This window comes from Cololabis saira, chromosome 4 (genome assembly GCF_033807715.1).
Source record: "Cololabis saira isolate AMF1-May2022 chromosome 4, fColSai1.1, whole genome shotgun sequence".
Classification (NCBI taxonomy): Eukaryota; Metazoa; Chordata; class Actinopteri; order Beloniformes; family Belonidae; genus Cololabis; species Cololabis saira.
In genome coordinates, this window is record NC_084590.1 from 9,260,772 (window position 1) to 9,274,116 (window position 13,345).

General features: G+C 44.1%; 1 protein-coding gene across 2 annotated transcripts in view; it reads left to right on the forward strand.

Annotated features, from left to right (window-relative positions):
- The window catches only part of sgpp2 (sphingosine-1-phosphate phosphatase 2), a 31,003-nt gene extending 18,937 nt beyond the window's left edge, over positions 1 to 12,066 (forward strand). Inside the window, exons 4-5 of one of the 2 annotated variants that reach the window (XM_061720191.1) lie at positions 5,154 to 5,243; positions 10,971 to 12,066. In XM_061720191.1, the coding sequence (XP_061576175.1) occupies positions 5,154 to 5,243; positions 10,971 to 11,516 (636 nt within the window). In that variant the 3' untranslated portion in view covers positions 11,517 to 12,066. The remainder of the gene's footprint in view (positions 1 to 5,153; positions 5,244 to 10,970) is intronic. The other variant, XM_061720190.1, reaches the window with a different exon arrangement.
- The last annotated feature ends 1,279 nt before the right edge of the window (positions 12,067 to 13,345 follow it).

Consider the following 13,345-nt stretch of genomic DNA (forward strand, 5'->3'; position numbering starts at 1 on the left):
GGGAGGCCGTTCCTCCCAATCACGCCTCTCCAGGTATCACTGTCATTGCCCACGTGAGCGTTGAAGTCCCCCAGTAGAACAATGGAGTCCCCAGTTGGAGCACTATCAAGTACTCCTCCCAGGGACTCCAAGAAGGCCGGGTACTCCCCACTGCTGTTCGGCCCGTAGGCACAAACAACAGTGAGAGACCTATCCCCGACCCGAAGGCGCAGGGAAGCGACCCTCTCGTTCACCGGGGTGAACTCCAACACATGGCGGCTGAGCTGGGGGGCTATAACCAAGCCCACACCAGCCCGCCGCCTCTCACCCTGGGCAACTCCAGAGTAGTAGAGGGTCCAGCCCCCTTCAAGGAGCTGGGTTCCAGAGCCCAAGCTATGTGTGGAGGTGAGCCCGACTATCTCTAGCCGGTATCTCTCAACCTCACGCACAAGCTCCGGCTCCTTCCCCCCCAGCGAGGTGACATTCCATGTCCCCACTGTGAGGGTTGATGTCCAGGGATTGGGTCGTCGAGGCACCCCGCCACGACTGCTACCCAGCCCACAATGCACCGGCCTGCCATGGTCCTTCCTGCGGGTGGTGGGCCTACTGGAAGGCGGACCCGCGTCGCCGTTTCGGGCTGAGCCCGGCCGGGTCCCACGGGCAAAGACCCGGCCACCAGGCGCTCGCCATCGAGCCCCAACCCCAGGCCTGGCTCCAGGGCGGGGCCCCGGTGACGCCGATCCGGGCGACGTAGCGGTCCTTGTTTTATTCGTCTTCATAACAAGCTTGTGAACCGCTCTTAGTCTGGCCCGTCACCCAGGACCTGTTTGCCATGGGAGACCCTACCAGGGGCGAAAGTGCCCCCGACAACATAGCTCCTAGGATCACTCGGGCACACAAACCCCTCCACCACAGTAAGGTGGCGGTTCAAGGAGGGGAATAAAAAAAAAAAAAAAAAAAAAAAACACCCCATGGAATATTGCGATGTCATTTTTATTTCTTATTTTAAACGAAACCAAACAAAACTAAAAAGCAGAACCTGTCTGTAAAAGACCTTCAAGTCAACAGGTTGCAAATCAACCGTTAGTAGCAATAAAAGCTACTGACTATGAATATGTCTGCGTGTGTTTTTAATTTGTGTTGGCAGCCTCTGTAATTTTGGCCTGAAGTTTTTATTAAAATGTATGTTTGATATCAATTAATACCAGATTAAGATGTGAAACCTTTAACTTTGCATTTCACTGCATAGATATTTATACAAATTATCATTTGTGGTTTAAAAATTATATTATGATTAATTATTTCTAAGCCATTTTCCTGCCTTATGGTGAATGACACTGGATCATTTATTTGCATTTAAGTTTTTCTACATCTGTAATACTTTTACCTTTCTCATTGTACTTGTCAGCGCCCCACTTGCGCTGGTTAATGATATGGCAGAGGAAGCAGCTTGCAAGGCTCCTGCCTTATTTAGAGAGTTATAATCTTAACAAGTGAACAACTATCCAGTGTTCCAGTTGTTTCTTTAAATATAATAATTGCTGTGATTGATGATGGGAAATGTACTCAACAATTAAAAAGTAAAAAACTGAGGGCAGGCTGGCCCCCTGCCGGGTGGGGGTCGTTGGCCTGAAGGGTGAGGGCCTCCTGGCCGCGTGTCCGGCCCGGACCGGGTGGCCGGGGATTGCCTGGGTCGCGGTCCGCCGCCGCGGGATCCCTGGCTGCTTCTCTCCGCGCCGTGGGGGCCCCGCCCGCGGGCCCCCTCGGCCGCCGCCGGGTGGGGGGGGGGCCTCGCAGGCGGTGGGTTGCCTCCCTCCTACTTCTCCCCTCTGTGGGGTTGCCGGTGGCCTGGGTTCCGGGCTCTTCCTTGTCGGCCTCTGGTCTCGCGGGTGGCGGGGTTGCTCCCTCCCCTCCCCCACTATAGATACACTTCAGGTGGAGCTTTGTTTGGTTTATTACACACACACACACACACACACACACACACACACACACACACACACACACACACACACACACACACACACACACACACACACACACACATACACACATATAGTCATTTAGTCACATGCATACACACACACACACACACACACACACACACACACACACACACACACACACACATGCATGATCATATACATACACACACACACACATAGACATACACACTGGCTTGTTCACCTGCATGCTGGCTCTCTAGTTTTTGGGTTTAGGTAGCGGTAGCGATAGCTTAGCTCAGACTGCGATCAGATCTCAAGATTTAGGTCGATTGCTGTTCGTGTTTTGGATGGCTCCGTGCCGGTTTCGTGCTTTGTTTGTGGTTTTTTGTTGCAGATTTCCAGTGCTTGACGTGGGTCTCCGTGTGTTCCTGCTTCCTGGATTGGCAGTGGATGTCGTCACCCCCCCCCCCCCCACACCCTCCCCCCCCCAAAAAAAAAAAAAACACTGGGTTTGTATGTGTATATTTATGTATGTGTACGCATATGTGTGCGTATATATATGTATATATTACATATAGTAATAATGCACATATATACACTTTTGGTTTCTACCGTCATGGTATCAATCAATAATATGTGTGCAGACAAGGTAAAAAAAAAAAAAAAAAAAAAAAAAAAAACAATTAAAAAGTACTTCCATTTTAAGGGGGAAACGAGACGAGTACCAACTCCAAACTACATAATCCGTCTGTTTTTTGGAGATGAGTTTATTGTTATTAATAGTTCCTCATCATTCTGGCACTCTGGTTCTGGCTCTTTTCCACAGTTTTAAGTTTCATGTACAAACGTTTGCATAGAACTTCATTTTAGATGACTGTTTTGATCATTTTGATCACAGCATGCTCTTAAAGATCTGGTGAGGACCTCCAACCCCCCCACATCCTTCTTTTTTTTATGCATTCAGACACATACAGGCTAAAATAAACACAGACTAACTTAAAATGAGGCAAATTAGATATTTGACTGGTATGGAGGAGGGCTGGCTGTTTGATTGGGGGGTGTTTGGGCCCTGTTCTCCCGGTTGGGCACCCTGGGGGGCCTGGCTTTTAGGAGTGTGTCTGATGTCAGGACATCGCCTGTGGTGGGGACCTTACGACATTTCGACTTTTTTCTCAAAATTGTACTTCAAGTCTTCAACATTAATCTTGGAATTTTGACTTTTTTCTCGAAGTGCATAATGAAAAAAAAAATCTTCCCCCAGTTATAGCTAATATAGAAACATGCAGCATGTGTTGCCTTCATTCTAAGGCTTATACAAGACTTTTATACAAGATTTTTTGCGGCTCCAGACATATTTGTTTTTTGTGTTTTTGGTTCAATATGGCTCTTTCAACATTCTGGGTTGCCGACCCCTAGGTTAGACGATTTGGCAAGATGAAAAAAAAAAACATGTCAGTCTTGGATTATTGTACTCATATCGCTCCACCAGAACCTTTTCTGTCTCTGAGTTACTTTATCTGCTCCTCCCCAGATATAACTCCCCCTGCATTTAAGTATTTATGTGCTACATCTTAGCCAGCTAAGTCAATATCGTAATGTACAATGCCTCTTTCTATGCAGATGACGTTTGTGCTCTTTTTTTCCTTATTCTTATTTATTACATATTTACTTTTATTGTTATTTATTACTGTGATAGTTAACTGTTACTAACGAAACACAGCTCATCACCATGCAGAATGGCTTGATAAAGATCACTTATTGCAGAATTAGATCCACCTTCGTTAGAGTTTGGAAGCGAGTTTAAGTGGGTGTTGAACCGTAATTCCGCATATGAAGTGTTTCATTAGACGAGCTTTTGAGCTGCCTTTCATTTCATGGGTTCCTTCCAAGATTAACGAGACACCAGTTTAATTTAAATTGCTGAATTAATTGAGCCAAGTGAGCTCTTCTCTCTAATAAGTGTAGAATTAGGTTGGATTAGAATCAGTACGAGCCCTCGGATGGCAATTTGGGATGAAGGGAGTTGCCCTGCTGTCAATCATAGAGACCTGACTGAGCTGCTGGACAATAAGCTTTGGGAGTCAGGACCAGCAGTCACCATCAGTCACTCTCAGCCACACCCATGGAGCTGCTCTCTCATCCTTTGATAGACTGGACTGAGTCAATGACTGTCAGTCTACTTCTACATCCCCATCCAGCTCCCGAGTCTTCCTCTCTTTATCTCCGCCGCTCTACTGTCAAGTCAATAAGGCACTCCAAGTCTCAATTACATGCTGTCTTAATCAAGCACTGCGTTGTTTTGATGAACAGTGCACGTATAAAATCCTTTAGTTGGCAGTTTATAGTCTCTTGAGCTGTCTGGGCTGATTTACGCTTACGTCATATCAAGAAGCTGCAGCAGTTTCTCAAGGTCAGAGACATCAGATCAACACCCAGGACACTCACGTACAGTAGTGTACTTAACTACGCCCTGACATTTACAAAGGAATCCCCTGGAAGAAAAGAGCATTCATAGCTGTAGATGAGTAGTAGGCTGTTACAGAGGCTTCTGAATAGCCCCCAAGTCCTCCAGGCAACTCGGCCCGTTCCCAAAGCAGGTCGTAGGTCACGACAGTCAATCACGGACTGACCCCCTCCTGTCCCTGGCATCCTTTGTGGCTATTCATAGAAGAAAGAAAAAAAGAAAACTCTCTTCATGAACTACCACTGAATAGGCTTCCAGCTGCAAAGAACAACAACAAAAAAAAGAAACAGAGGAAAAAAGGCAAGGAGGAGGAGAAGGGGGTGTAGGAAGGGTGGGGGAGGTAAATGAATGCATGATGCCTCCTTTCTCACTGTTATTGAAATTGGGGTGCGTGGGGAGGGGGGGGGCAAAACCTGCTGCCGTAGGTAAAGAAGGAAGCGGGAATGGACAAAGAGACTGTGGAGGAATAAAAGAGCTGTGAGGTGATGACAGTACATCAAGCAAACAGACTTGATAGATGGCAGAGGAAGGAGTTTAACAGAAATTAAAGGAGTTCACAAACGGATCATTTCAAACCAACAGGACCAAACCAATGGAATGATGATCCAGTGTTATCCCCCAGGAGCAATTGTGTTTTACGAGTTGTATCCAAACAACTCTCTGCATTAACGCTTGTGATCCCTCATCAATCAAGCAGGGAGTGATGTTCGTCACTGCGTTAGTCGTGGTTAGAGGCAGAACCATGACTTTTTTTTGTGTCCCAGTTCCAGTTCGAGGTGGGACTGCTGATTGCAGTGACGCTGTCGTCCCTGGTGTCTCTGAGCCGGCTGTACACCGGGATGCACTCGGTTCTGGTGAGCTATTACACACACACACACGCACACGCACACGCACACGCACACGCACACGCACACGCACACGCACACACACACACACACACACACACACACACACACACACACACACACACACACACACACACACACACACACACGCACACGCACAGTACATGTTATGACTTGAGAGATTCATGGCAAATGCAGGATTTATAATTCACATGTGTGAAACTGTGGGGCAGGGGGTTTGGCAATGCAACTTTATTTATTTAGGAAAGTTCAGTGCAAACCTAGTATCCCTTATTCTGCACAAAAATGAGAAAACAACCAATATACAATATTATGTATATAAACATTCATGGATAAATATAGACTAATGTTTGGTCCATATCCATACACATATATACACATACACATACACAAACCTAATAACACTAATAACTGAGTTACAACATATCAAATAACAACCTCAAATCTGGAAAAGATAAATACATGTTGGGACAGTATGGGAAAAAAAAAGAAAGAAAGCAAGACTTCACACAGACTTCTATTTCTCTGGAGACAGTAAGAACCAAAGATATTTTATGTTTTTTTTAAATTAATTAATTATAAACATCTACTTTGGCCTACAACACTTAATTAAAAAAATACAGCACTTGATTAAAAAAACAACAACTAAAACTGGATAATTGACAATTTAGTGCTGCAAAGAAGATCAAAGAAAATTAATAATAAAAACATATTTACAAGTGATCATAATAATCTGGTACAAAAAGTGTTTGTTAAAGAATTAAAAATAATTTTTCTATGTATTGAATGATATGTATTTCTTCTGTCCAGGGACAGCTGGACAAATTGAAGTGCATGAACAATAGTGCGGTGACAACCGCGTGAATCCATTGTGTGTTGTAATAAAATATCGATATTTGCCGTCAGTTTATCGATTATTTATTGCGACAGAGAGCGCAACAATATATTGCAATATCGATTTTTTTTTTTTTCCCCCCACCACTACTGCATACCATCTCATAACACCTTGGTTAGATTTGCAGATGACACGGCCATGATGGGGCTCATCACCAGTGAGTCTGCATATGAAGAGGAGGTACTGATGCTCACAGAGCACTGTCAGAAATCTCACTGTGAACTTTAAAAACAAATGATTATTGATGTCAGGAAGCAGCAGAGTGTCCATACACATATATCATCAGGCGGGTGGTGGAGAAGGTGTCCACATTTACATTTCTGGACACACATCTCAAAGGACCTTAGAAACCATGGCACCGGGTAGAAAGGTACAGATGTTGGTGTTCTTCCTGAGAGCCCTCAGGAAGGTTCACCTCTCACAACATCTCCTGATGTCTTTGCTATAGGTGCATCGAGTGTCCTCACTCATGGCATTGTTGTTTGGCGTTGGAGCAGCTCTGCAGCAGACACAAAATCTCTGCAGAGAATGACCTGCCCTGGAAAACAACTGTACCTCCAGAAAAAGCTACATTCCATCCTGGAAGACTCCTCTCATCTTGTTGATTCCCTGTTTGGACTCATAATGTTGCCGGCCCATTAAAACGCCTGTAGAAAGGCTGCAGGTCTGACGTCAGGCCTAAAGTGTTGAACGCCTGTTTTTACCAGCGATGTGGGATTCTGCAGCACCTCTTCAACCTCAGCCTGAGCCAGGTGGAGGTTCCAGTGCTGGGACATCCTGCCTTGTTCCAGTACAAATACGACCTCATCCATCTTCTCCAAATGACTATAGACGTGTAACCCAATATCATGAAAGTCCTGGGGAGACTTTTCTTGACCCACCTGAATAAGAAAACAAGCACTTTCCAGGACCCACTGCAGTTTACTTATGGTGGGTTGGAGTTAAAGGTGCCACCATACACCTGCTTCAACAAACCCACAGTCATCTGACAAAGCAGGGAGCACTGTGACCATCATATTCTTTGATTTCTCCTGTGCCTTAACATCATCCAGCCTGCATTACCTCATAAAAAACTACTTAAGACACAGGTGGATGCCTCCACTAACCCCTGGATTACTGACTATCTGACAAATAGACCACAGTTAGTGAGCCTGAATATCTGTGTGTCCAACCAGGTGTTCAGCAGCACTGGAGCACCACAGGGGACTGTACTCTCACCACTCCTCTTCACACTGGACACCTCAGACTTCCAGCACAAGCTGGGGTCCTGTCACCTGCAGAAATACTCAGATTACTCTGCAGTTTAGGGGTGTATCAGTGATGGACTAGAGACTCAGTAAGAGAGCTGTTGGACTGTTTTGTGGCATGGTGGGATCAATCATCTCATCTTGAATATGAACAAGACAAAGGAGATGATTGTGGATTTTTAGGATAGTCAGGATTAAGTTAAATAGAAAACGCCATCATGGGAGAATAAATGGAGGTGATGGAGGAGTATAATTACCTCAATGTTCACCTGGACAACAGACTGGACTGGAGATGCAACACTGGTGCTGCTTATAAGAAAAGACGGAGCAGCCTTTACTGTTTTAGGAAGCTTAGGTCCTTCAGCATTTGCAGGGAGATGCTGAATGTCTTTAGGTCTGTTGTGGAGAGTTCAGTCAGATCATCTGTACAGGGAGCAGCATCAGGGCCAGTGACCTAAAGCAGCTGAACAAACTGAGAAGCAAGGCTGGCTCTGTTCTGAGGGTTCTGGAGGCTCTGGAGCTCGTTGTGTCATAAAATAAAGATCATGGCCAACCCTGAGCTTCATCTTCACGACCCAGTCATTCAGGAACAGAGTGTGTTCAGTCAGAAGCTTCATCAGATCTGCTGCAACACAGACCGCTGCCGTTCCTGCCCACAGGCATAACGCCCTCTTAATTAATGTCAACGAGTTAATCTGTGACCAGACGGAAATTACTACTGCAACAATTCATGTCTCTTCAGGGATAAATAAAGGATTTTTTAATTAATGAATTTGAAAACACACATCACATGATTAATTATCAGCTTTTAACTCAAAAGCCATGACCATCTTCAACAATGAGCTGATAAGCCCTACACACACACACACACACACACACACACACACACACACACACACACACACACACACACACACACACACACACACACACACACAGCAACAAGTCCCTAATGTTTCCGCTCATTGCTTACCACTGATATTCAGACACAAAAAAAGGCAAAAAGTTGGTGCTGAATAAAAATGCACTACTACATACAGTTTTTCACTATTGCTTAAACACATTTCACGATACTGCCCTCACTTTTCACAAAACTCTAAACACAAAACACTTTTCTAAAGCTACGTACACTAAACCTCACAGTTTCTTTTCAAAACCAACCCATCACACCAAAACAGTTGCTCATATGCTCAAAAACCAACCCATCACACCAAAACAGTTGCTCATATGCTCAAAAACCAACCCATCACACCAAAACAGTTGCTCATATGCTCAAAAGCAAACTCTGACACCAAAACACCACTCAAGGCCTGTGAAAATGTAAACACTACTGAGCATCATTAACCACATTACCAAAAAAATTTAAAACACAATGTTCACACTGTGAGACTGTTCTTTTTACAGTTTCACAACTGCCAGGATGCATTTGAGCAACCCTTATTTATTCTCAAATATGTTTTGGGCATTTACTATAGATTTGTGCATTTCATGGGAATAGTTACATAATGCAGAAAATGCAGTAATATCACAACTCAATGCAAAAATTAGTACCGTAAACTCCATAGAGGATCCATTACACACAATAGATACAGTACAGTAACAATTGAGAACACAATGTTCAGGGTTCAGGGTATTTCTTTTATTACAGTACGTTTGAAAATTGACACAGTATGTTGTATGTTGACACCGAAATCATGGGGCGGCATCACGTTGGGCTGGGTCGGGCCACAAGACCTCATCAACGTCACAGGCAATATTGTCCATAGCCAAACAACGTGGGAAGAATGCCCTGGCATGCCGCACCCAGCCTTGGAACACCTCCACAGCCACATCATCACAGGCCAGGTCCATAGCGCTGAGAAGGTTCTCTCTGGTGTAAGGTTGGCGGTCATAGACCTTCCACCGCCATGATGAGAAGAACTCCTCTATTGGGTTTAGGAACGGAGAGTAGGGTGGCAGACATACACTAATGAATTGCTGATTGATGTTACAGTTTTTCACAATTGTTTAAACACATTTCCTGATAGACTACCTCACTTTCTCAAAACTCTAAACACAAATTACAAAACTCACACACAAAACGCAAAATCCTACACTTCTCTTGGAAAAGCACACTCTACCCTCAAAACAGTGTTAACTCTTCACTAAATGGTATTTCCTTCTCAAATGCCAAACACATCTGACACGAACTCCTCTTCTCCTGTCTTGATCATCTATTTTTGTCTTTGAGCCTTCAGCAAACTGCACTGACTTATATAGGTGTGGTCACATCATTTGCAATAGGTGTTTTCAATTATGAGTAGTTGTGTTTACTGATTGACACCAGGTATGTTCATTGTGTTCAAGTTTTGCTGATTGTGGGTAGCATTTTGCATCACATGAGCTTCACAATGCATATTGGAGCAGAGTTATATGCAAAATGTGTTTTAGCACGGCAAAATGTGTTTAGAGTTTTGAGAAAAAGGGGATGGGTTTTGTGAAAAGTGTCTACAGGTGAATTGTGTTTGTGGTTGTGGCAAAAGGGGGGTAGTTTTACTAAATGTGTTTAGGCAACTGGTCATTTGGTTTAGAGTACTGGGTTTTGTGTTTTGGCAATAGAGAAAAACTGTAAAGGAAAATGAGTAAAATAAAAATAAATAGTACCCATTTGATCCACTGAGACACACAGTACTCAAACAGACTCAAACACAACTACAGTAATACATTTTTAGTCTGTTACAGTTTTAATGTGCAATAAAGGGCTATGTTTTTATGTATACGGTGGCAGTGAATGATTGGTGTGTTGTGTGCTTGTCAGTGGAATTAATTGTATTATATTTATTAAGTGTTACTTTAATAGTGTGACTTTTTCTTAATCAGATTCTAGAGTGCACATTCATTTCATTGTATAAATGATGAATAATAACTAAATGGAGTGGAAAGCACAGTGGTGCTTTCCACTCCACATGCCACATGCCACATGAGTATTTTGACCAGAATATATTTTGAATGGCACTCAAGACAAAAGGCAAAAAGGACCATCCAGACTGACCTTAATTCTTTTCAGCAGGAGAAAGATTTAGATTCAGATTCAGACGACTTTATTAATCCCTTTGGGAGGTTCCCTCGGGGAAATTGACATCTCCATCTCACTCAGCACTGTCATATACAAATCAAACATCCCAAAAAACAATCACCCATATAAAGATAAAAAGATTTTTTTTTTTTTAAAGTAAAAGAGGGCAAAAGAACAGCTTTTAAATGACTGGTAACCTTATATAAAGCTTTAATGTGTCAGTGTGCCCCAAAATGGTTGTATGACCGATTAAAAGAAATTAAGCGTAGGAAAAATAAAAAATATCAAATATGTTGGGTTGAAACTGTCTGAAAAGAATTGAAAGTCACCAAATCTAACAATTTACAGGTTTCAGTTTTTGTCAACTATCATATTGATATGCAATTGTAATGCTCACAACAAAACAAGACTGAGGTTTCATGAAGCGGCTTGAAGCAGGAGCAGTAATTGTCTGCAATCATCAGCTAACCATGGTTCAGGTGTTTTTCTGACAAATACTGTGACTGTTCCTCTTCCAGGACGTGGTGAGCGGTGTCCTGATCTCTGGCGTCCTCCTCCTGCTCACTTACCCTTACTGGGAAACCTTTGACCGGTTCCAGCTGAGCAGCCGGGTCTCCCCCGTCGTGGTACCGTTGCTGCTGTTCCTGCTGAGCTACACGTACCCGGAGCTGGAGCACTACACCACCACCCGGGGGGACACCACCACCATCCTGGGGGTGTGCAGCGGCTGCTCCGTGGGCTACTGGCTCAACCAGCAGCTGGGCCAGACGTTTGAGCCCCCGGGGACTCTGCCCGTACCCCTGCCCACCCTGACGGCCACGGCCCTGGCCCTGGGGGCCGGACGCTTCCTGGTGGGAGTCGTGGCACTGGTGGGCACGCGGCAGATCATGAAAAGTCTGAGTGTACGAATGCTTTACTCATGGTACAAGGTGCCAAACGATGACGGCGGCGCCAGAAGGAGAAAGGAGATAGAAGTGCCCTCAAAGTTCAGCACGTACACAGCTGTTGGACTTGTTAATTCAGTACTGGTGAACCGGGTCTTCCTTCTACTTGGTCTTCTATAACCTGTGAATGTCTCATTGATATGTAACGATCTGAACAAAGAAGAAACCTCATATTTATTTCATTAAATTGTATTGCATGCACGAGTCCTCAGCAGGAAGGATTCACAGCAGTGGTTGACCTGCGGCTGAAATGAAAAAGAAAATATCGTGCTCACAAGTGTTCTTTTTGTCTGTTAAATCAGTGTCTCCCAACCTGGGGTCCGGGCCCCCCTGGGGGGGCGCCAGAGATCTCTGGGGGGGCGCGAAACTTTGTCTGCTTTGAAATTATGCAGTTGTAAAAATTATATTTGCGAATGAGTCATTCATAAGACATTATTAGGAATAATTTATGAATGTCTTGAATATTTTTTGTGTTTTTTATACACTGGTGACAAACACAGGAAATGATTTCATTCCTTATTATTATATCATTACTCAACATTTAATCTACTCCGACAGGTTTTTAAAGAAAAAATGTTAAAGATTTTGGTCTCATATTAAAAGAGACATTTTTCAGAAAATGTTTATGTCCTTTTATGCGTATTTTATACATTGGTGACATTGGAAAAAAACAAAGTCATATATATACAGGTTAAACCAAAGAGAAATGTATCAAAAAACATAATTAATGTTCATTTTTTCAATTAAAGACTATTTTGGTGCTAGTACGTACGGGTCGGGGGGCCTGGCTGGTCTTAGACTCAAGTAGGGGGGGACAAGGAAAAAAGGTTGGGAACCACTGTGTTAAATCATGTTTATTTGGAGGGAAGGCGAGAGCCGTTTGAGCTGCTGAGCATGCAGTACACCTGTCTCCTCTTTGAAAGGAGGAAACCCCTCCTACAGCTGACGAGCTCACACCAGTCAGGTCTAAACTGGTTCTAACCAGTTCCTTTCCATGAAGTGTCATCGTCCTGCAGGTTGGAACAAGCCCTGGAGTGCGTCACGGCGGCCTGGTGACGGTTCAGCAGCAGGAAGGAGCTAACCCGGCTGATACTGGGGGAGCAGGAATGCTGAAACACCTGCCCGACTTCATTCATAAGATGGCTTGTTAGAAATCCACTAGAAACTTCATGCATTATTACCTGACTTAAAAGGGACCTATTATGAAAAACAGGTTTTTTCTTGCTTTAACATATATAAAGTGGTCTCCCCTCAGCCTGCCAACTCAGAGAAGGAGGAAAGCAACCAAATTCTGCAGTGTCTGTACAGCCGCCCGGATGAGCCGTCCAGTGTGATGTGGATCTACGAGCCAATAAGATTCTGCTCCTGTCGTTACGTAACGACAGGAACGATGCGTGAAACCACGCCCACAACTAACGCTCTCAGAGGCTCTCTGTCCATCTCCCTCCAGCAGCTGCCACTTTGAGGTTTTTGTAGTGAAATGAGGAGGAATCATAGAGATAACTTCTCATTTCAACTAACTGGATCAGCCGTTCCTCATCCGTGACCGTTTCCTACAGCGCTTTCAACCGGCTTTCATCGTGAGCGACAGGAAGAAAATAGAAGCAGGGAGTTCGACAAATGTTCAGCTCAAAACGACGCGTCGTGCTGCGTCGCTGCAGCCAGTTAGGACAGTTCAATAGAAAATAAAGCAATGGAATTGATTTTGTCGCTGATGCTCGCAGTTATGACATGGTAACTCCGCCAGCTGGAGCTTCCGCCATTTTTCCGTAGCGGTGTATCACGTCATTCAGGCAGCCAATCAGCACAGAGCCTCATTATCATAGCCCCGCCCACTCAGAATCCTGCATAGATAATGAGGTTAAAGAATGGGAAGATAAAGACATGGTTTAGAGGCTGAATTTCTAATTTATTTAGCAAAAACAATCAAAAGCTTGTTTTTAAGACAT